At 38.9% G+C, this 22,423-nt stretch overlaps 1 protein-coding gene across 9 annotated transcripts in view; it reads left to right on the top strand.

Moving 5' to 3' along the window:
* Positions 1-22,423, top strand: part of BRSK1 (BR serine/threonine kinase 1) — a 1,260,562-nt gene that overhangs the window by 1,211,492 nt on the left and 26,647 nt on the right. For 6 of the 9 annotated variants that reach the window (XM_044059119.1, XM_044059117.1, XM_044059116.1 and 3 more), the window contains exons 17-18: positions 3,505-3,685; positions 8,807-8,902. In XM_044059119.1, the coding sequence (XP_043915054.1) occupies positions 3,505-3,685; positions 8,807-8,902 (277 nt within the window). The remainder of the gene's footprint in view (positions 1-3,504; positions 3,686-8,806; positions 8,903-22,423) is intronic. The other 3 variants (XM_044059120.1, XM_044059121.1, XM_044059114.1) reach the window with 1 other exon arrangement.

Raw genomic sequence — 22,423 nt, 5'->3', positions numbered from 1 at the left:
TATCTTTGTCAATCAGTATGTTTTCTTGCAAGCGCCACATAAGAACTGCAGATCACCAGGGTTCACATACCTCTTAGCCTTGTTTCAAATTTGCCAGAGATTTATATAACCTATAAATGGAAGTCAGAGGTTATTAGAATGCCCCGTGGGAGAATGCACAGAAAGATGTACCCCAGAGTGAAGTCTTCTCAAAGGTCAGCTGGTATTGTAAATGCTCACACATCTGTTGCATTTGTTTGATGTGAATTTCCTCATTTTAAGGCCTTGCTGCTTTTTATTCTGTATTTCAGTCACAATGACTTGCTGAATAATTCCATTAAACTTCCAACTGTTAAGCCCAAAATTAACTCATCTGTACTTTTTTGCATGTAACATATTCTTATTTTTTTATGCCTAGTTTACTGATTTTTGTATGTCAGATAGTGAAAATTACCTTTATGTACTGCTTTCCAGTAAGACTAGAACACTGTCCAGAAAGTATCTCTTGAATGCTGTCTCAAAGTTCTGACTGATTTAGCTACGCTTATAAACTACTCTTTCTAGTGAAGGTTTTACTTTAGTTACATCAACTGTTGGGCACCCAATAAAAGTGGGTACAGTACATCATGGCAAATAGTGAAAGTGTCCACTAACTACTGTATTCATATAATAAGTAAATGGCATAATGGTTTTCTTATTGCTAAACATAATCTTGAATATTGTGTTTGAGTATGTAATATAGCTGCATTCATTATGCTGCGTATGGTATGTACCTCTTTAACCATATAGGCAAGCAAAACATAATCTTTGAGGACAGGTGTTCAGAAATTTGCGTAAAAAGCTAAACACTGGGTTCTGGGATGCTTTTATTTTCTTTAGGTGAATATAATATGACTAGATATGAATCTTACAATACATATTTTTTGCACCAAACGTGTATTTATGATATATGTCAACCAGTGAAAATATAACCACACAGTGTTTGTGGTGCTTAATATTTCACAGAAGCTCTGAGTGCTTCTGAATACTTCCATTGTCCCAGTGTCCACATTAGGGTTTACTCCTGAAGCAGGTTTTTCAAATGCCAGTCACCAACTGTTGTAGAAAATTCAAAGCAGTACACCAAAAGGATAAAGGGACTCCAAAATCTGTCATATGCTGCCAGATTGAAGAAACTCCAGCTCTATTCAGTCGCATACCGTCTGCTCAGAGGTGACATGTGCCTGACATACAAGGCCATGTCCAACCCGGAATTAATGGACATGCTCCACCTCAAAAAATCCAAATCCACCAAAACCACTAGAGCAAGCGACTTAAACCTTAGCACGGATATAAATAGGACGTGCTGGAGGGATAGATTTATCACTCAGAGACTCCCTATGCTGTGGAATAAAATCCCGGTCCATGTGAGGCAGAGCACCTCGCTGACTCTGTTCAAGAAATAGACCTGTGGATGGGAGATCGTAGGTTTTCCCGGGAATCATCTCTGGGTCACTGCTGACAGAGGCACAACAAACTAATGGGCACAGTATTTTTTCATATAAGGGGTGGCGTAAGCCACAATAATTTGGGCTAGGCTTATAAATGCCTTAGGGCAGATAGCCTAGTATAAACCTATGAACCTATGAACCTATAAGATAACCTTCAGTTTCATCTTTGGCTTCATTTTATTTAGGTATTACGTACTCAGCACCTTGCGTAACAATTTTATTTATATATTTGTGTGCCTGTTCACAATGAAAACAAGCAATAACATAAAATAAAAACTATAATAAAAATAAATAAAACTGTTTATGGCAACAACAAAACTTGATACTGCGGGCCGTCACTAAATTAATCAAATAAGTCATGAGGGAGCTCCTGAAGTAAGTCAGAGTGGTTCTCTCATTGAGTTATAATTTGAAAGTACAGAAGCTGCTGTCCAACAGAACGGCCATCATTCTGTCATTTGTGGGCTGTCGGTATTTTGAATGGTAGCATCAAGGCTGGTAGTTCTGTGAGATGTAGGAGGGGCAATCTTGAAGGGGGATCTGACCCACCCTGCATTCATACAGTCCCCAGTAACTGAAAAGATTCAGTCAATAAGATTTATTGAACTTTTTCAGCAAGCTTAATTCAGTAATGTCCAGTTATTGTAGAACCTTAAGGGATTGCAGATGTCTCATATTACTGATTGCAATCTGATCATAGCCTTTGCTTTGCAGCATATCCAAGTAACATTTGTTTAGAGTAGTGTTGTAGTACAGCCATTACTGTCCCTAAATACTTATCCTAGGAGATGAGTGTTTAGTCTAACTGATTTTACAGTTTACCGTAGTTGATACACTTTTACTGTTGTCTGAAGGTGATGGGCATTTAAGCAATAACCAACGACATGGTGTGGTATAGTGAAGATTTACCCATGGTTGCTGTGGTTTAATCATGAGGGAGAAGCCCGAGTGATTAAACAAAGGTAACCGTGGATAAATCTTCAATATACCACAACCACTGAGTCGGTTATTGTTATTATACAATGACATTATTTAAGAAAAAAAATACTTTTTCTTAAATAATGTCTTTGTATAGTGGTGGATTACTGTTCTTCTGCCGGTTGTGGTATACTGCTTCTTCGTTTTTATGTAGTGCACATGCATATGGGATTTGCGTTCTCACGCATACCCAGTACATCAATGCTTTGAAACGGAAGCAGCGGAGAAAAGAAAGTCTCCGTTGCTCCCTTTTCTCTCTTTTTTTTTTTTTAATTGTAAAAAAAAAGGTTTTGGGGCACTTTATACCAACGGAAAAAAGTCTGGGCAACCGGACCTTTTTCCGTTGGTATATTGTGGGATTTACAATGGGCACACTGGTTGGGCTGGCCAATCAGCGTGCATGTTTTTGAATATTAATAGGGAGTAGTATAATTAGCTTTATTGAATATAGTTCATGAGTGCTGTCTCCAAGAGACAAGTAATTAATTAATTAAAAGTACTGCTGAATACTGACTCTAGATGGTAATTGATTTGTGTAGCTTCTTCATTTGTTTTACAAGTAGAGGAAGTAATTTTTCTTAAGTGATGAGTATTTGGTAAACTTGTATGTTAAAAATGTCACTGAGTACTGCCTGTAGGTGCTGAACATCTAGTCTGAAGTGTTTCACTGCCGTTTGTACTGAAATGTCCCTTTGGCATTGTCTGCCAATGGCGTTTCTTTGGTACAGCTGGTATATCTTTTAGCTGAAAATATGCTTTTAATTTTTAACCCTAAATGGGAAGTATGTAATATATTTCATTTGGTACTCTAATTGTTGAAAGTACCCTTGAGTATTATTTCTGCAGGTAGTGTGGAGTTTACTGCACATTTTTCTCTGTACTATTCGCTTTCTTTATTTCTTTCCTTGTGCTGTCTTATTGTAGGAGCTGCAGTGTTACGTCTAGGAAGCAGACAGTTGGCTGTGCTTTCTTATTTATTTATTTTTTTTGTGTTTTTTCTATTCTGATGTATTAAAAAAAGATTATTTTTTAGCTCACAATTGCCTTTCTGTGTCAGATCCCTAGCCTGAGTCACAGCGTCATCTCTCAGACGAGTTTTCGGGCAGAGTACAAATCTTCCGGTGGCCCCTCAGTTTTCCAAAAACCAGTAAAGTTCCAGGTGGACATCACGTTTTCAGAGGGGATGGAGACGCAGAAAGACAACGGGATTTACTCAGTGACATTTACACTAATATCAGGTTAGATTATGCCCATCATAGCCTAGTTTTTATTTTTGAACTTGTGTACGTTATAAATTAAAGGCTGGATCTTTTAAGACAGAGTGGGGCTTTGTGTTGATTTTGTGGTTAGAACAGTGTAAAGCCTGAATTTTATGTAGCCTGAATGTAGTGCATTGTAGCTTTACTTAGCAGTTAGAACACAGTGCACGTTTAGTTTTAAGATTATCGCCAAGTTTTCTTTGTAATAACAAAGAATGACTGTGACCATGTTTAACGTTCTTAGTACCTTGTAGCTTTAGTGTTGGCTTATGGTTACAGTACAGTGGGGTTCTGTCATTGCCTTATGTTTAGAATATCCTGGCTTTCATTGGGGAGTGTATAGTGAGTTTCTAGCTCTGATTTTTTTTTTTTTTTTTTTTAGAATACAGTAAAACTTTAATTTGGGTTTATGATCTTCTTGACTGAAAACCACCAATGAATATCATTGCTAACAAATTTATTGCCTGTACTTAACTTTTTGCTGAATGTGATCCAGCATTAATGCAACCTTCAGGCCTGACTTCAGTAGTGACTTGTCTGCTCTGAATGCACGCCTCTGAGTATTTTGTTTAAAGAATAGCTGCTTCTTTTCAAATCCTGCTGCACACTTGCAAGCTGTCACTTTTTAGAGATTTTGCAGAGCATCTTTGTAATTTGTGATTTGTGCAGTAGAGTTGCTATCTTCCTCGCTGTGACACAATTCAGGACAGGTCACATGTAAGTGTGAGCCAGCATATAGAGGACCACGTATCTAACACTGCTCTGTCTACTCCCAGTGAGAGATCTGTGAATCCTGCTTCTGTCATCAGGTGCCATCATTTGAAGCTCTGGACTTTGATTAGAATAAATAGTTTTTGTCTCAGATAATATGTACCAAATGAATGAGTCAGTATAATTTTATGTAATGTCATCTGTTCTTCTCAAAGATGTCTGTCTTATTGGATGTGCAACATTACTGTCCACCTACTATTTCCTCTTATTGTTGTATTACCTGGGTCTTGGGCTCATATAAAGATTGTGTGTATTTCAATGCCCAGTAGATTTCTTACCAAGAAAAAACATGCACCATTACACTAATCTGTAAGACCACTGCCTGATTTGCTATGGATTAATTTTCCGGCTGTTACAGAGTATATGCTTTGGTATATTGTTGTTAAGTTTTCTGCCCTCCAGACTCTTGTTCTAACTAAATCCTGATGCATACACCTCACTACCTCCACTTGAAACTTAAGGACATACAAGTGAGTATGCTTACATCTAGACAAATGGAAGGAATACACACCAGCTAGCTGTAACTGTACGTCAGGTAAGGTTATGCTAGTCACAAGATCTTACTTTCTTTTGCTTTCTCTTTCTTTTCTACTGTGTGAGTCTGGGAACAGAGGTGAAGCACATGTTTACAATCAAGTTAGAAATGCTTCCAATCCCTAAAGGTGTTACTAGAATCTTTTGTACATGAGACAATACAAAACAGAGGTAGAAAAAAAGGACGTATGATTTGACGGCACACACTCTGATATATCTCTTCACAACATCTTTGCTGACTCAGTGTAATTCATGTCATACTGCAGCAAAACAGTCTAATACATTAGGCAGCCTAATAATTAATTAATCTAGAGTGTTAGACACTGCAAATGTGAGTAGAATGCAGAATTCCTTCTGAGCAGGATGAGAAAATTAGAAAAAAGCACTGCCCTAGAACAAACAGTGCATATTTTGTTGAGTTTTAATGGAAACGGATACATAATCAGAAACAACTTGTGTAGTATTTCTCCATGTAGCAGAAAAAAACTGCTGCTGTTCAGACAAGATTACTTATCTAAGAGGGAAGGGAAAAACAGGAGCTGCATTGTCATTGTTGGAAGGAATGACAAGGGATTCCAGTACTTTGAATAAGACACAGAAAACGGCATTCATTCATAATTTTTAGTTTCTGCTATAGGATTGTCTAACACAGTTAAAACATTTGTTTGTTTCTGTTTCTCTGCCTACCCTCATATGTTTCATTTGGAGCGAGTTCACATTTACTAAGAAATACGATACAAATATGGACAGACTAGGGAAGTCTGAACTCCACCATGACTGTATGACCCTTGTTCTTGCCTATAGTCATGACAGGCATTTTCACAGGTTTTGTGCAGTGTAGTTGTGTCACATCAGTTCTGTTGTGGCAAACGCTGATCCTCCTTTCTTTTCCAGTGTTTTTTTAAGATTATTTGTGTTCGTGCAGGGTTAACATAAGGTGGTGGTTGTGATAAACAAGCTTCATATTCAAGAATCCTAGCCTCATTTTTTTCTCATAGGTTCATAGGTAAGTACTAAGTTATCTTCTCTTGTAGGCCATTTTAAACCTAGTCATTTTCCCTTTTTGTCTTCTAATTATCCCATTTGGTTAAAGACTTACTTTACCCGTCCCATGGTCGATAATTATGTATTACTTTTCATGAGAATAACTGAGATCATAACATAGATAATTTAAGGGCTAAAGCATTTAGGAGCTACCTTTGTCCACTAGTAATATAGGGGGTAATGCTGGCGTAAATTTTCTGTCTCCCATCCATAGTTCTAACTTGTCCTTAAATATGGAGATGGATGAACTTTGATTTATGTGGATGGGGAGTCTGAGCCAGAGCAGCAGTATCCTTTGCGAGATAAACCTCTCCCTCCAAACCATTCTGATGATGTTACAGAAGTCTTTAGATCCATAGACTATTTATGATGGCATTTGACTTGCTGATGTGCAGATCGTCCTTCAGTGTTGGTTCAGAGGATGCCTTATATGCCAGACACAGGTCACCTCTTCGCAGTCTGTAGCATGCAGAGTATAGTGACAGAGCTTTGAGTCGGTCCATGTAGGGCATCTTGTTTAGGCATTGTAGCCTTTCAGTAAGGTGTTGGCATTCCAGTTGTTGTGTCTGGACAGACACATGCCAAAGGTGACAATATACTCAATGACTGACCTAATGGGGGCTGAGTAAAGGGGGATAGTGACATTCCTAGATCTAGACATAATCCCTTTTTAATAAGCTGTGCAGTATAGAAGGACTTTCTGATAACAATGGACACATGTTGGTCACAGTTAGGTCATTGTTCACATAAGTTACCAAATCCCTTAGAACTGGGTCATCTCTTAGGGCTGTATTGTCAATGTGACAGTTCTCCAGTTTTTAGCACCTGCATAGGTCAGAACAGTTGTATATATGTAGTTTATGTACCAGAATAGCAGTTTTAATTGTATTACCTCTGACATCATCACTAGATTAAGGTACTGCGGTGCTCTATATTTTAATTTCAGCAGGATTGAATATATTACTACATTAGCTATAAGTGTGACAGTTTACTGTCTAAGGTACTGGAAACTACAGTAGAGGGTCGTAGGTGGAGAAAAGTGTACAGAAGGATTTGGAAAGTCTGACCTAGTGGGCAGAAAGGTGGCTAGTGAGGTTCACTGTAGATACCTGCATAGTACAAGAGTTGGCACACAACAGGGTTGGTGTGAAATGTCAGCTGGGAATGGGGTGGTTGGAACATATGGGAACAGGTCAAGAAAAGATGTGTGTGTTTGTGTGTGTGTGTGTGTGTGTGTGTGTGTGTGTGTGTGTGTGTGTGTGTGTGTGTGTGTGTGTGTGTGTGTGTGTGTGTGTGTGTGTGCGTGTGTGTGTGTGTGTGTGTGTGTGTGTGTGTGTGTGTGTGTGTGTGTGTGTGTTTGTGTGTGTTGATCACAACTTAACTGGACTAACAGGAGCAGAATATAAGGGCCATGGCTACAGCAAACAGAATGGAGTGCTGTATCTTTTGAAGGGAAGTCTCCATAAGGAAGGTGATGGTCCACCTCTTGACTAGGCACTGTCCAAGCCACATCATAAATAATGTGTACATTTATGGGAGCCATACTTAAGAGATGAGCTTCAGGGTGCTGCTAGGAGTCCAGATGAAGGCCATCATATTGGTGTGTGTCACAGAGGAAAATGTGTCTAAGCAGAGACAGGCGAAGCCTAGACGTTTCTCCCAAGGGGCTAGAGAAGACAGAGCATATAGTAGGGGTACACTGGAGGATAGTGATAATTTGGGGTGGGATCATACTGAGTAGGAAAGGTGAGAAGGGAGCACAGGCAGAAGACTGGAGGGATTAGCTTCTTTCTGCTACTAGAAAAGCAGTTCTAAGATAGATTTATTAATAACGGAGGAGACTGCTGTAATGAGTGCTGGAGATTCCATGAAGGCACTTAAGAGGCATGGGACAGGTGGAGAAAGGGTAAGGGAAAAGGGAAGAATGAAGAAAAGGATGACTGTTAAATGCACTTAGAAGTTAGACTAGAAAAAGCTAAATGCTTTCATCTGCCTTCAGAGAGATGCTGTGTAAAATGTAATGGTAGTTTAAGCAGTACATTGAAGTAACAAAAGGGAAGAAGTGCAACACTTTAGCTGCGTGCAGAGACCTTTCTGCAGTGTGAGCAGCATGTGAAGGTGGTTGCCCAAGTATTTTGTGCTAATGCACCCACCTGCAACATTGTAAGATGACTACGCAGCGCTCAAATCTGCATTTTTCAATGCATACTGTGTGTATGTTTGCATTTTTAGAGGTATACACACTGTTTATAATCATCTGGATTTCACTTGCAACAGTTCTGGTGCTTTGTTAAAATTTCTGACAAGAGATTCAAGGCTCACATGAAATTAATACACAAAACAGAAAAAACATTTGTGAAGGTAGGCCACTTTCATTATCTATTTCTGTAAAAAGAATACTTGGTTAATGGCCATAGAATCCTTTATTTTAAAGTCTCCTGCTAAAGATAGTTTCACTTCTCTTACAACTATGTTATGTTTTTAAGAGGGAAGATCATTCATTTTCTGGCATATGATCTGTTTCCAAAAAGCATGTGTTGAGATAAAGTAATAAAGAAAGTTGTTCCTCTGTGAATTTGCAGGAAATGGGGAGTGTATTGTACAAAGACTTGGTTTTATGTACACAAGTTTGGAAAAGTAGGATGGAAATTGCATAATGTGTGTAATGTTTATTATAGACTTTATAGCAGCACAGTTGCCACTTAATCATGGGTTTACAAGACTGTTCTTTTCTTTTCTATCCTAACGTAGGACCCAGTCGCAGGTTCAAGCGAGTCGTTGAGACGATCCAGGCCCAGCTATTGAGCACTCATGATCAACCATCAGTTCAGGCACTTGCTGGTGAGTGTAAGTGTTTCTGCAAGAGCTTTCAAGCAGGCATAACTTATTTATTTATTTATTTACATTTGTTGACCGGGAGTGTCCGACTGGACGTAGGTCCATTTTCAGCAGAGGCCCGGGGAGAAAAGCTCCACAGTTAAAATAAACAGACAGTAGTTACATTGGATTACAGAGCAATTAACAATTTAACATAGCAATTACTTACAACATATTTACAGATGAAGAACATAGTACATTAGTAGACAACTAGAATCTTTATCTGTGAAGTACATAACAGACATTAACAAATGTTACAATAAGAAGTTCCTGCTGTATAATAAGTACTAGGCTAATGAACATCTGAGCTTGCTATAATCAAGGTAGTTAGTGGAGTGGAAAGAAAGGTAGTGGTTGGATGGGGTGGGTAATATTAAGAGTGGGAGTTGCAAGGGCATAGCCAGCATGTTTTAGGTGCGCTTTTAGTAAAGTTTTGAAGTGGGTGCATGATGGTATGGAGGTAATTGTAGGTGGGAGGGAGTTCCATAATTTGGCTATGGTGCAAGAGAATAGTGCTTCACCAACAGAGTTATTGGCTTTAGTGATCTGCAAGTGATTTTTGTTGCTGGATCTTAGTGGTCTGGTGGTGCGATAGGGTTGGAGTAGATTCTGGAGGGATGGGACATTTAGTGGATGGTTTAGTAGTTTGTGGGTGAGTGAGAGTTGATACCATTGAAGGAGGTGAGGGAGTTCAAGCCAGCCCAGTTCAGCAAGTGAGAGACAGTGGTGACTACGGTAGGATGCCCATGTGGCGAATTTGGCGATTTTGTTGTAGCAGGTCTCTAGCTTGTTTAGATCGCATTGTCATAGGTTGGTATATATTGGAGAGACATAAAGTAGGGTGGAGATAAGGTGGGAATTTGCTATTGAAATCTTTGCTGCTTTGGTGAGAAGTTGCTTATTTCTGTATAATGCTCCTAGTTTTTTGTGGACTTTTTTTATGGTCATGGATATGTGAATGTCAAAAATTTAGTTTATTGTCTATTTCCACTCCTAGCAATTTGGTGTGTTCAGGTGGGTATATAGTGGTGTTGTCTTTTGCTGTGATGTTAAAGTGAGAGTTGTTTTGAGTATGTTTGGAGGGTAGGAAGATGAGTAGTTTAGTTTTGTTTGGGTTGAGTATTAATTGGGCATCGGATAACCAAGTTTCAACAGAGGAAAAGGCTTTCTGTGTGACTTTTTGCAGCTTGGGTAGGGACTGGGCTGAGCAGATGATGGTTGAGTCATCTGCGTATTGTATGAGTGTGCCATGCTTGGTGGCAGAGGCTAGATTATTGGTGAAAACAGAGAAGAGTAGGGGCCCAAGGATGGATCCTTGGGGAACCCCTATGGTGGCAGGTAGTTGGGGAGATATGTCATTCTGCCATACAACGGATTGTTGGCGGTCAGACAGGTAACTCTGAAACCAGTTTGTGACTGATTGAGAGAAGGATAGGTTATTGAGGACAGAGATAAGTTGTTTGTGTGGGACCATGTCAAATGCTTTAGATAGCTCTAAGAAAGTAGCAGAGGAGAGATAGCCATTGTTTTTATGCTGAAGGATAGTGTTAGTAAAGGAGAGTAAGGCAGTGGTGGTGCTATGGTTTGGTTGGAAACCATGCTGAGTATTGGAAAGGAAGTTGTTAGTAAGGAGGTAGTCTGAGACCTGAGAGTGTATGCATCTCTCTAGTATTTTGGAGAGTGGAGAGAGAATAGCTATGGGGTGGTAATTGGTTAGTTCTGTGGAGGTTCCACCTTTGTGGAGGGGAATTATATGTGATACTTTCCACAGTGTGGGAACGTAACTTTCTGACAGAGATCGGTTAATCAAGATGGATACTGGGTAGGCCAGAGCATCAGCTGCGATTTGTAGGTATTCACTTGGTAGGTTGTCTGCTGCTAATTTGGTCGGCTTAAGTTTAGTTAAGAGTTTTTTTTATTTTGGAGGTAGGTACAGGAGAAAAAGAGAAGGCAGTGGGGAGATTACTAGTTGAAGGTGTGGGTTGGAGGGGAAGGGGGCTTGTGTTGTTTAGCTAGTGATAGTATGGTTTGTGTGAAGTGTGTGTTGAATGAGGTAGCAATATTTTCTGAGGAGTGAGGGATGTTAGGAGGAGGGGTACTGACTTTACCTGGGTGGAGGATGGAGTTTATTGAGGACCAGAATTGTTTGGGGCTGTGTTGTGAGGCGTCTAGGGCAGACTGGTAGTATTGGAATTTGTCCTGTTTTATTAGCTTTTTGACTCTATTGCGTAGTTCTAGGAATTTCTGTCTAGTTGAGGGGGTTTTGGTTTTGCGCCAGTGCTCCCAGGCTTTATCCCTGTTTTTAATTTCTGACGTAGTGGTTTTCTGTAGCCATGGGGAGGGTTGTGCTTTGGTTCTGCAAAGTCTTATGGGGGCATGGTAATTAAGGATGCTCAGGAAGGTAGTATTAAAAAATTCAACTGCGTCATCAAGACTGAGGTACTTTAGAGGATGCCAGTTACATTCTTTGAGGGATGAGATGAATGTGAGTGGGTTAAAGTTTAGTTTTTTACGTATTTGACGGCAGATGACAGGTTTAGCTTGGTATAGGTATTTTTTGAGTAGGAATGTTGGGGAGTGATCACTGAGGCTATCTGATAAGCAGCCTGTTATATATGACTGGGGGCTCTTACTGACTAGTATCCAATCCAGGGTAGTGTGCTTGCTGGAGTTTTTATTTATCCTGGTTGGCGACTGGACTAGTTGGGTGAAGCCATGAAGGTTTACATGATGGATTGGGTGGTTGCCAGAACAGGATTGCCAGTCAATATTGAAATCACCTAAAATGAAAGTTTCTTGGGGGAGATGGTGGGTAGACCAGCTGAGGAAGTTTTCTAGTGGAGGGATGTTTTGGCCAGGTGGGAAGTAGCATCCAATTATGTTGATGGTTTTGTTTTGATTTATTTTGAGGTTGGTATATATTATTTCTTCATTGCCTATTTGTGGAGCTGATGATTTTAAGATCTGGATGTTTAGATGCTGTTTAAACTTATTTCATTTAGCTTTATTCTTTGTCAACTAGATAGTACAAGCTAGGCCTAGGTGCCTGTTTTCTGTTTTTCCAGAGCATGTTTATCTTTTCAATTGACTTGTTCTGAGTCACACATTATGTATGTGAAGGTTGTGAGAATCAAACCTTGGTTAAGAGGCTATGGTCTGTAGTCTTAATTTACTAAATTTTATTGCCAGATAAAACTATCAGTGAGAAAAGTTAAAGTTTACTGTATGTTTTATATGTAACATAAAAAGTCTTCAAATCTTTCTGAAACGTAAAGTTGCCGGATTAAAAAAAAAACGCTTTTGTTTTTTTTTCATGTCATTAACCACTAAACAGGGCTATGGAGTTCTGAACATTATTGCATGTCATTGCTATGTGACTGTGACCACTATGAATTGATTAAACATGATTATCTGAACCTTCACTTTACTGTCATAAAAAGTGGATGTGTTGCTGCACCCCCACAAAGTTGGGAAGCTGGAGAAGTAGTGTTACAGGAAGAGAAATATTTTTAATTGCTAGTGGTAGTCAACGTAGAGATAAAAATATCCAAACAAAAATGATGTAGTGCTAGTAGTTGTACATCAGAAAAAGTACTTGGTGTTAAGAATTCTATTAGATGACTTGGTGACTAGCAGCAATTTTCGTAGTTGAATGCTGCCATCTGGCTACATCACAGAACAGTTTCTCTCCTTCAGAAGATGATTCTTAGTTGTGTTTGTAAAGCAGTCTTCCGTGACCTGTCTTTTTGCATCATCTTCTTGGCCATCCACATCGGCAAAGCAGCGTCTATAAATGAAATGCATGTACCCCTCCCTGCCTTGCTTTTATTGCATTACTTCTGATGTAGTCCATAGCTCAGATACCAGTCACTTGAAGTAATTCATGATCATCTTCAAGGAGGATAACTGTGTCTGTAAATCATGACATTGGATTCTGTCCAACCTATGTTGTCTTCATCCAGACAGATTTTTATCAGCAGTCTTGCATTCCCTGTGAATGCTTTAGATGGTCCTATTATACTGTTATTCTCTCGATCCTTTACAGGCACATAAGGCATTCTGATCAGCATTTCTAGGAGCCTCCTTTGGTTCTTCTTGTTACTTCAGATGGTTCAAATCCCACATCATCTTCTGTGCCATTTCAACTCTGTAGTGGCCAATGGTCATGTACTGTGTATTGTTTGATTCAGGGGTCTTCAATCAGACTTCGAAACAGACATGACTGCTGTAGACTGTTTTAACTATTTTTACTATTTGATTCTGTTAAGAATGACAACAATAAGTTAAAGAAAAAATGCAGGGCAAAAATAAGAAAAGTATTTAGCCTAGCAGCTGTTAATTGTCAAAGGAGGCTGCCAGAGTGCTAAAGAGCAAACGCTTTCCATTGTTTTTGTGGCGTACACTGTTTTTCAACTGTCTTCCCTGTAGAATGACACAGTCATTTTCTGAAGAACCAAAATTATTTTCCATGCCCTTCTTGCTTCGAAAAGCTGATATGTTTCTAACACCTATGTCAGTACCTTGATGTCTGAAACCGTGCCAGATCTTGAGCTCCCATGACTGGCTGAGCCTAATGCTTAAGTAATTATCAGTCTAGGACCTCCATTCCTTCATCTAATTAGGCCTGTCAATTATTCAAGCTTCCTTTAACTAACTCCTTTATCAGAGGCTAGAGAGTGTTTCCATGTTTATTGGAAGCTGCAGTGGAAGCAGGACTTAAGTCACTACTTCCAGAAGTTTGACATCAAGGAATGTATAGTTTGAACAAAATGGAAAGCTCTGAAGGCACCTGCAAATGTTTAAAAGGAAAAGGAGGCCTTTCCCTGATGCACCTATTGATGATGATTTTTATATAAGGCAGATTTATTCTCCCCCTTCTTAAACATGGTAAAGAGAACATTTCTTCTGATTTTTCAGTGATGCCAAAAGACATTTCATTTAGGGATGATTTGAAATATATGGGTAATTTTTTAGCTGGTTTGTAGCAACCCCCCCTGCCTTTATCTGAAAAGAGATACAGAAATATAGTGAGGCTTCCTGATCCAAAACCAGACGTAAGCTCTGATTTATTTTACTTTTAAATATATTATACACCTTATACATAGTTTGCTGCCCTAAGAAAGCTAACTGAATGTATAATATACTTTTAGATAGACAGGATTTTTTGTAACATGCTCAATTCTATTCCTGCAATTTCTTTATCTAAAGCTATTTCAAGTGGGGAAAGCTCCATCTATTGCAATCTTGCTGTTTGATACTACTAGCTTACTGGTTAAGTAGGGACAAATTGTAGACATATTACATTAACTGTTAGGGCAGTTAATTATAAGTCAGTATATGGACGTAAAGGCAATATTCTGGGCTTCTGACTTTCTTTCTTTTGCAGGCAAGGCTTTAGGTGCTATTATTATCTCAATAATCAAAACTGTAGAGATTATGATTGTGTGACAAATGTATTAACTGCAAGTTTGAAATTAAGACTTGAACCTTCTTTTTTGCCATAGTATAGCATTTATTGTCATTATACTGCATTCAACCTTGCCCGAGCAAAGGATTCAAATGTCGTAATGCAGCATTTACTGTCGGATCTACTTCAGTAGATTGAATGTACAGAAAAACGAAATTTAAATTCACGAGATAAGAAGACTGCAGTGTCATAACAATGAGCGTTTACCATGCTGAAATTAGAAAGAATGAAAAGCAACTTGCATGTCAAACAACTCTCAAATGTCTGAATGGAGATTGCGGAGCATTCGCAAAAACAGCTGCTTCATTTAAACACATATTTTAACACAGAAATGTTACGTTTTTCATCGCTTCTGTATGAAGATCATGGTGTAGTGAGGATTAGGAAATTTACCCTTTTCCCTGACTGTAGTGTGATCTGGGAGTTGATATATCTAATTTGCAGGGGGTGTGAGGGGGCACAGGGGGGCTTGCCCCCCTTAAAAAGTTGAAAAACTTACATTTCTGTATTAAAATATGTGTTTAAATGAAACAACTGTTTTTTGTGAATGCTCTGCAATCTCCATTCAGAAGTTTGAGTGCTGTGTGACATACGCAGTTGCTTTTCTTTCTTCCTTATTAAAACATGTTACATTCCGTCTTCTCGTCTTATGAATTTAAATTTCAGTTGATTTCCATTTTCTAGTAACTGCTTTTTTCACAGCCACCACAGTCGAACTTAACAAGGCAATCCAGAACCTGTATCACGGCTCAAAAAATTATTTCCTGAATTACATCTATTTGGTCACCCAATATTCCTTGACAGAGTACTGTGCAGGGAATATTTAAAGTCTGTAACCTCGTTACACTCCCAAAAAATATGTTCCCATTTACCTCTTTCCTCCTCATCACACCTCCAACAATTGCCATCTACTTGAGGAAAACAAATCTTTGTAGTCTGCCTGGAGTATAAAAATACCTATGCAACCACTTCTAAGCAAAAATCATAAATCTTCTAGGGCCGGATTTAATAAAGTCTACACTGTGTACACTAAATGAACACAATATGTATTCAATAAAATTCTTATATTTTTTGTGCTTTCTAGTCATGCAGAAAGATTACATTAATTGTACATGTAGTCTACACTCAGTTGTCACCTGTATGAATCCCTGTCAGTATTTAAAGCTGCAAGAATACCAGAAAGAAACTAAAGTTTGGAGGAAGAAGATGCACATTATGTCTGTGTTGTCTGTGCACTCAGAGCAGTGTACACACAGTGTAGGCTTTATTGAATCTGGCCCCTAGACTTGTTCCATCTTTGGAAGACATACATATGTCTTCCCATTGTTTCCTTGTGAACTGCTTATCCAGTCTCTCTTCCCAATCTTTTCTAATAACCACCTAGAATTTATAAACTCAAACACCCTGGATCAACTGGTCAACACCCCCACCAGAGGTGACAACATATTGGACCTGGTCATCACCAACATGGGCGACCGGTGTTCTACACTGGAGGTCAACCCCTCGCTGGTTAGATCTGACCATAAACTAATCACTCTGGATATCCACATTCCGACACCACCCCTGGTCAAAGAAACCACCATGAAAAACTTTTCAAAAGCAAACTTCACATTATTTAAGACTGAGGTGGGAAGTTTCAAATTCCCCATGCTAAAGGATAATGCTGTCCAAGCTGAAAAATCCTTTACTAATGCACTCTACGGGCACGTACAAGAATGCATGTATCGTGTCATTACAAACAAAACCAAGAATCACTCCTCCAAGAAAAGGAAACCAGTCTGGTGGACCCCTGCCATAAACAAGCTATACAATACAAGGAGGAAACTAGTACAGAAAAGAGTAAAATCCCAAGAAGGGAAGACATCCCTGATCAGTATCAGCAAGAAACTATGTTCCCTCATAAAATCATCCATGTCTAGCTTTGAAAGAAAAATTGCCATGGACTCCAAAGATAACCACAAGGCATTCTTTAGCTATGTCAAGAATCTAAGTGGCAATTCTCAGATCTGCTTGGAGTTAGTGCAGAATGGCACAAAATACACTGAGCCAACCGATATAGCCAACATCCTGGCAGACAGATTTAGTGCAAACTTCACCCTCCTCTCTCCCCCAAAAGGGCCCATAACTATACCAGAAGAATGTAGTGCCCCTGAAATCACAGATACTCAGGTTAAAACAGCCCTCTCCAAAGTCAAAAACACAGCATCAATGGGACTAGATGGTTTCCCAGGCTGCGTCCTACATGAGCTCAAAGATGAACTAACCCCTCACCTAAACACACTGTTTAAACTCAGCCTCTCCTCAGGCTACGTGCCCACAGAGTGGCGCACAGCAATGGTTATTCTGCTCCACAAAGGTGGAGCCACAATGGACCCCAGGAACTGTCACCCGATAAGCTTGACTAGCTTGGTCTGCAAAGCTATGGAGCGCATCATCATGGATCTCATTAACAGAGACATTGGGAAGCTCCAAACACTGGACCCTGCCCAGTTCAGCTTTGTTAAGGGCAGATCATGCCTCCTAAACCTGGTGGACTTCTTCGAGACAGTTACCAAGGCTATAGACGAGGGAAAGGTGGTCCACACAGCCTACCTAGACCTTGCAAAGGCCTTCGACACCTTTCCCCACTCAGGTATTGTAGACAAGCTCACCAGCCTGAGCATAAACCCCTACGTCACTGGCTCATGGACAGAACCCACATGGTAAGAGTTGCGGGAGCTAGGTTTGACTTTAAAATGGTTACAAGTGGTGTTTCCCATGGCTCAGTCCTAGGACCCCTCCTGTTCAGCATATACTTCTCAGAGGTACAGGCAAGCACAGGAGGACTATGGCTGACCAAGTTCACAGACGACTGCAAACTAGGGGCTATAACTGACTCTCCGGCTGACACAGACATCCTCCAAAAGGGTCTCACTGAGACAGATACCTGATGTCAAAACTATGGCTTCAAGCTAAATGCCAAAAAGTGCATAGTCACCCCTTTGGAAAAAACAAAGTACCCACAAACTACCACATAGTTGGTAGCCCCCTAAATACGGAAGGCATAATAAGGGATCTGGGGACCCAAGTAGATAGTAACCTCTCCTTTGATAATCACATCGCCAAAGTGGTTAGAAAATCTTTCTATGTGGCCCACCTAATCACAAAAGGGTTTGCATCCAGATCAAAACAGGTCATTGGGCCCCTCTACGCATCACTCATCAGACCCATCATAGAGTACATTGCCCCACTTGGGATGTACCTTACAAGACACCTGCAACAACTGGAAAGACCACAGAAGTACCTCACCAAGAGGATCCATGGCCTCAAGCAGATGCCCAATGTAGCTCGACTGAAAAAACTCCATCTGTACTCGGTTGCATACCGCCTACTCAGAGGTGATCTCTGCCTGAAATACAAGGCCATGTCCAACCCAGAATTGATGGACATGCTCCACCTAAAGAAAACCATATCCCCTCGAGCCACATGCTCCAGGGATCTAAACCTCACCACAACAATAAATAGGACGTGCTGGAGGGATAGATTCCTATCCCAGAGACTTCCCATGCTCTGGAACAAGATTCCAATCTACATTAGGCAGAGCTCCTCGCTAACCCTCTTCAAGAGAAACCTTGACGAGTGGATGGGAAACAGAAAGTTTACCCCAGGGATCACTTCAATGGCTCTGCTGGACAGAGGCACAGGGAACTAATCTAAGAGGGCGGCAAAAGCCAACACATTCTGGCTAGGCTTATAAATGCCTTCGGGCAGATAGCCTAGTACCTACCTATGAACCTATGATTCCTGTATTTATCATGCAATATTTTATATGTCCTACTGATTATCTGTTTTTAACAGCTTCTTCTGTTCTGAATTCAACTAAAAACTCTACCAGGCAGGTCTTTCACTTAAGATTCCCCTTTACTCTTATATCAATCCCTAATAGGGAAGGCAGTCTCTAGCCTACAGTCCAAATATCTTCTTGGTCTGTTCTCATTCTGTTATCGTCCTTTCCTTAGTTACTTGCTCCTAATACCTTGATTCCTTTCTCAGTTTTCTTCAGTAAATTTCAGCCCCCTCTTGCCTATTCTCTGTACTCCTAATTTCAGTCATCCCTATCCACAAATCTACTTTCTCCATTCTCATGTTGGCTTACTTCTTAGGATATTTTCTGCTACTTTATAAATATAATATTCTGTATAGCTGTTTTATTCTCCTTAATGATCTGCATCCAAAATCCCACTTTCTTCTTATTTCTTGAATTTCCCCCATTTCATCATCATCTTCCCTTTCTACTTTTAATTATGGCTTTCTGCTTGTGTTATGTATATGAGCCTTAATAGTGTAGCCATAAAGTATATCTTCAAATCAGGTAATCCTAAACCACCTTGCTCTGTTGGACTTGGAAGGATCAACTTGTCCAATTTGACATTTGTCCTCTTCCCTTCACAGATAAATTACTTCAACCTTTATTAATTACTATCCATATATTCTCTGTTTGATAAATATATGTCTGACCTGTATATAAAACTAAAGAGACTTAAAACATTTTTATTGTTTGCATGCATATCCATATCTGATGTTCATATCTCTAAACAAGAGCTCCCAGTTTCTCAGTTTTTGTATTATCTTTTGTTTATTTTCTTTCTATATATCCATAGATGCCATAACAGAAGTCTTTTAAATCTATATACCTAAATACTACATTTTATCATGTACCCTTACATATGTGTATTGCTGAACCAGTTCATGTGTAGGTACCATTTACAGCTAGGGTCTTTGTTTTAGCTTAATTAATTTTATATCCCAAAAAAGACTTGAAACTGTCTCAAAATGTTTTACAACAGTGATATGCCCTTTTCCGGTTTTACCAGGTACAAAATAATAATGTCTGCAAACAAAACCAAGATTACCATACCAGTTATATCCGTGTATTATGAGTCCCTTATTTTCTTTGCCAATGGCTGTAAATTAAAGCAAATAACAAAGGGGAAAGAAGACACCTTTGCCTGGTTCCTCTATCCAGACACAACCTACTAGAAAGGAACCCTCACACTTTAATTCTTGCCTCCAATCCCTCATATGTCCTCCAAATTAATCCTATTATTGTATCTGGGAATGTAGATGCTTTCATTGTTCTACTCATAAAGTCCCAGCATAATCTGTTCAATTCTTTCTCTGCATTAAGACCCACCAACAATACTTTCTTGCATTCTGCTTCCCTTTGGATCATCATAGTTCTATTAATGTTGTCAGATGCTTGCCTTCCCTCCACAAATCCACATTGATTCATATCTATCAGTTATGGCAACATCTTTGCCATTCCTTTACCAATTATAGACAAAAACAGTTTATAACCATGGTTTAAAATTGAAATGGGCATATATAAACCTGGTCTGATGGGGCTTTACTACCTTTAGGTATTGCAGCCACCACAGCTTTCTTCCAGGATGTTGGTACTTCCCTTTCTTTAAAATACTGTTAAACAAAACTTTCCATATATTTAATACTTTATCCCTTCTAGCTTCCAGACCTCCACAAGAATACCATCTTTTCCTGGAGACTTTCCTGCAGATTGATAATACACACCATTTTTATCTCCTCTCCTCCTATTTTAACTGTTAATTGATGAACCTCATCTACCTTTAACCTAGGCATACTTAAGTCTTCCATAAATATTTCAGTTTGTGCCCTTTCTAGATTTCCACATTTTTCTGCTTTATACAAATTTTCAAAACAATTCCAAAATTTCTATAATACATCTACAGGATCTCTACTTACTTTTCTTGCTTTAAACCCCCTAAGTTTGGCAACAACACGCTCTACTTTCTGTTGCCTAATTCATTGTACTGAAAGTTTTGTGCTGTGGTGTTTTTATCATAAAACAGTGGCTTAACAGTTGTGTCTTTCGGCTTTTCCCGGTTAGGGGTCGCCACAGTGGAACTCCGGTCCGGTAATGATTGGCAGTAGTTTTTTTTACGTGCCGAGTTGCCAGCCCTGACGCACAACCTTCAACTAAGGTATGCCCATTCACTCATTTCTCCACACAGAAGACGCTCTAGCTGATAATCGAACAGGACAACGTCTTACTGTGAGGTGACAACACTACCGCAGCACCGCCACCGCAGTGTCAAAACAGTGGCTTAACAGTAATCTTTCTAAACTCATGTATATTATCAAGATATTCCATTATTATTTTCTTTAGCACTTTGCACTGGCACCTCTTCTTGTTCTGTGAGATTCCCTTTATTCTGTAGTACCTTTGTCAGCCCCTCTAAATAATTCCCATTACTTCTTAACCATATCTCTCTTTTCTTTTATTTATGTCCTATTTTTAAACTCCACTTTCATTTTGTCCCAGTAACTAACTATAAATTATGTAGAAATTTCTATCTTCCCTAATAATTTTCAAATATTTTCCACTGCCTACTCCTTAAACTCCTTTCTTTTTAACAGGTATGTGGGGAAGTACCAATGTCTCATATTTACTTCTTCTTGAATTCATCTTCAATTTTTATTGATGTATGATCTAAATCAGTTATTGGATATGTGTCAAAGCTTTCAATTAAATGCACATGTTCCTGTGAAATATAATTTCTGTCTAGTCTAGCCCAGTTGTTGTACCTTATATAATATGTAAATTCTGAATTCCTACTACGGAATTCATGTCTTCCATACCAAATGTTTTTATAAATTTCCTCAGAAATCTATACTTCTTTGATATATTTTTCCTTCTAGGTCCCCCTGATACATCATCACTGTTAAAAATCAAGTTCCAGCCCATGCCTATAAATAATATTTCCTGCTGAAAGCTGATTATATGTCTCATAATTTTCTTAAGATCCATAATAGCAGTTTTAGGTGGAATTTAAATACTTGCGAGCATAATCCTACTCACTAGCCAGTAGCCCTTTACTTCCACATATCTGCCATTATTATCTTTTTTCCTCTTCTATCACTACTGAAGCTCCTCTAGCAATTAGTATAAAATATCCCCTTTTCCTTTGGGCTCCCTATTGAAATGTCAGCACTTGACAAGCTGAAATAAAAGACCAAAAACACTGGAGAAGAGTGAATCTCAAAAATCGCTCTTCTTTTTAAAACTTATTTTTGTGGAGGGGCAAGCTCCCCCTGCATCTTCATATCTTTGAATGCATATATACAGACTCTTAGATTGCAATACCTTGGAGAAAAGGAAACATTCAGTGAAATGGCATCTCAGACTTAGTATATGTAAATCTGATCTTTTGCCGATTCACTCTCCCTCCACATTTTGAGATACGTTGTAGCAGGTTTTGACATGTCAAATGATTACCTTTCCTTTGTCCCTGATATTCTGCATATCCATCATGAAATTCTTTCTTTATCATATTGACATGCTCATTTTTTTCTAAATGTGTCTCCTATAGTACTGCTATTTGCAGTCTGCATTTCTTAATATAATTCAAAACTCTTACCTTTCTGTCTATACCTGTGAGGCCTTTAACATTAGCTATTATAAGAACTTATTGTTCCCTCCTATTATATATTACAGCTTTTTAAAATATTTATTTCAAACTTTTGTGTTACATGCACCTGCTAATATTTGGTAGGTTGATGTTTTATACAGTTCTTTCATGTCATTACCATTTGAACCTGCTTCACATTTTACAAGACTTTATTTTAATGAAAAACCCTCAGAAAAAAACAGACCCCCCCAGAAATTATTAACTTAAACACACAACACTATGTACATCTTCAAATAATGAAGTTAAACCCTCCTGATAGGAACAATTGTGCCAAATTGACAGATGAACCCACAGTCATTACCCATCCTAAAATTAAGGTTATCCACTTACCTACTTACACTAATTGCTGTCTGTTCTTGTCTTATATCTGTACCCCTCCCAGATTTGAAAAAACAGCTTCTATTCTAAGAAAAGATTAACTTTTTAGCCTTAAGAAAAATGGCATTGACTATCTTTAAATAAAGCTAAGTTATACACTTTTCTAGTAAATGCACTGAAGTATTTAGGTTCCAGGAAAACTGCTCTCTCTTATTCACT

Source organism: Protopterus annectens, chromosome 17.part0, assembly GCF_019279795.1.
Source record: "Protopterus annectens isolate FY-2018-M chromosome 17.part0, PAN1.0, whole genome shotgun sequence".
In the NCBI taxonomy this organism is placed as follows: Eukaryota; Metazoa; Chordata; order Ceratodontiformes; family Protopteridae; genus Protopterus; species Protopterus annectens.
The sequence above is the reverse complement of the archived record's forward strand: the minus strand, read 5'-3'. Positions and strand labels throughout refer to the sequence as shown.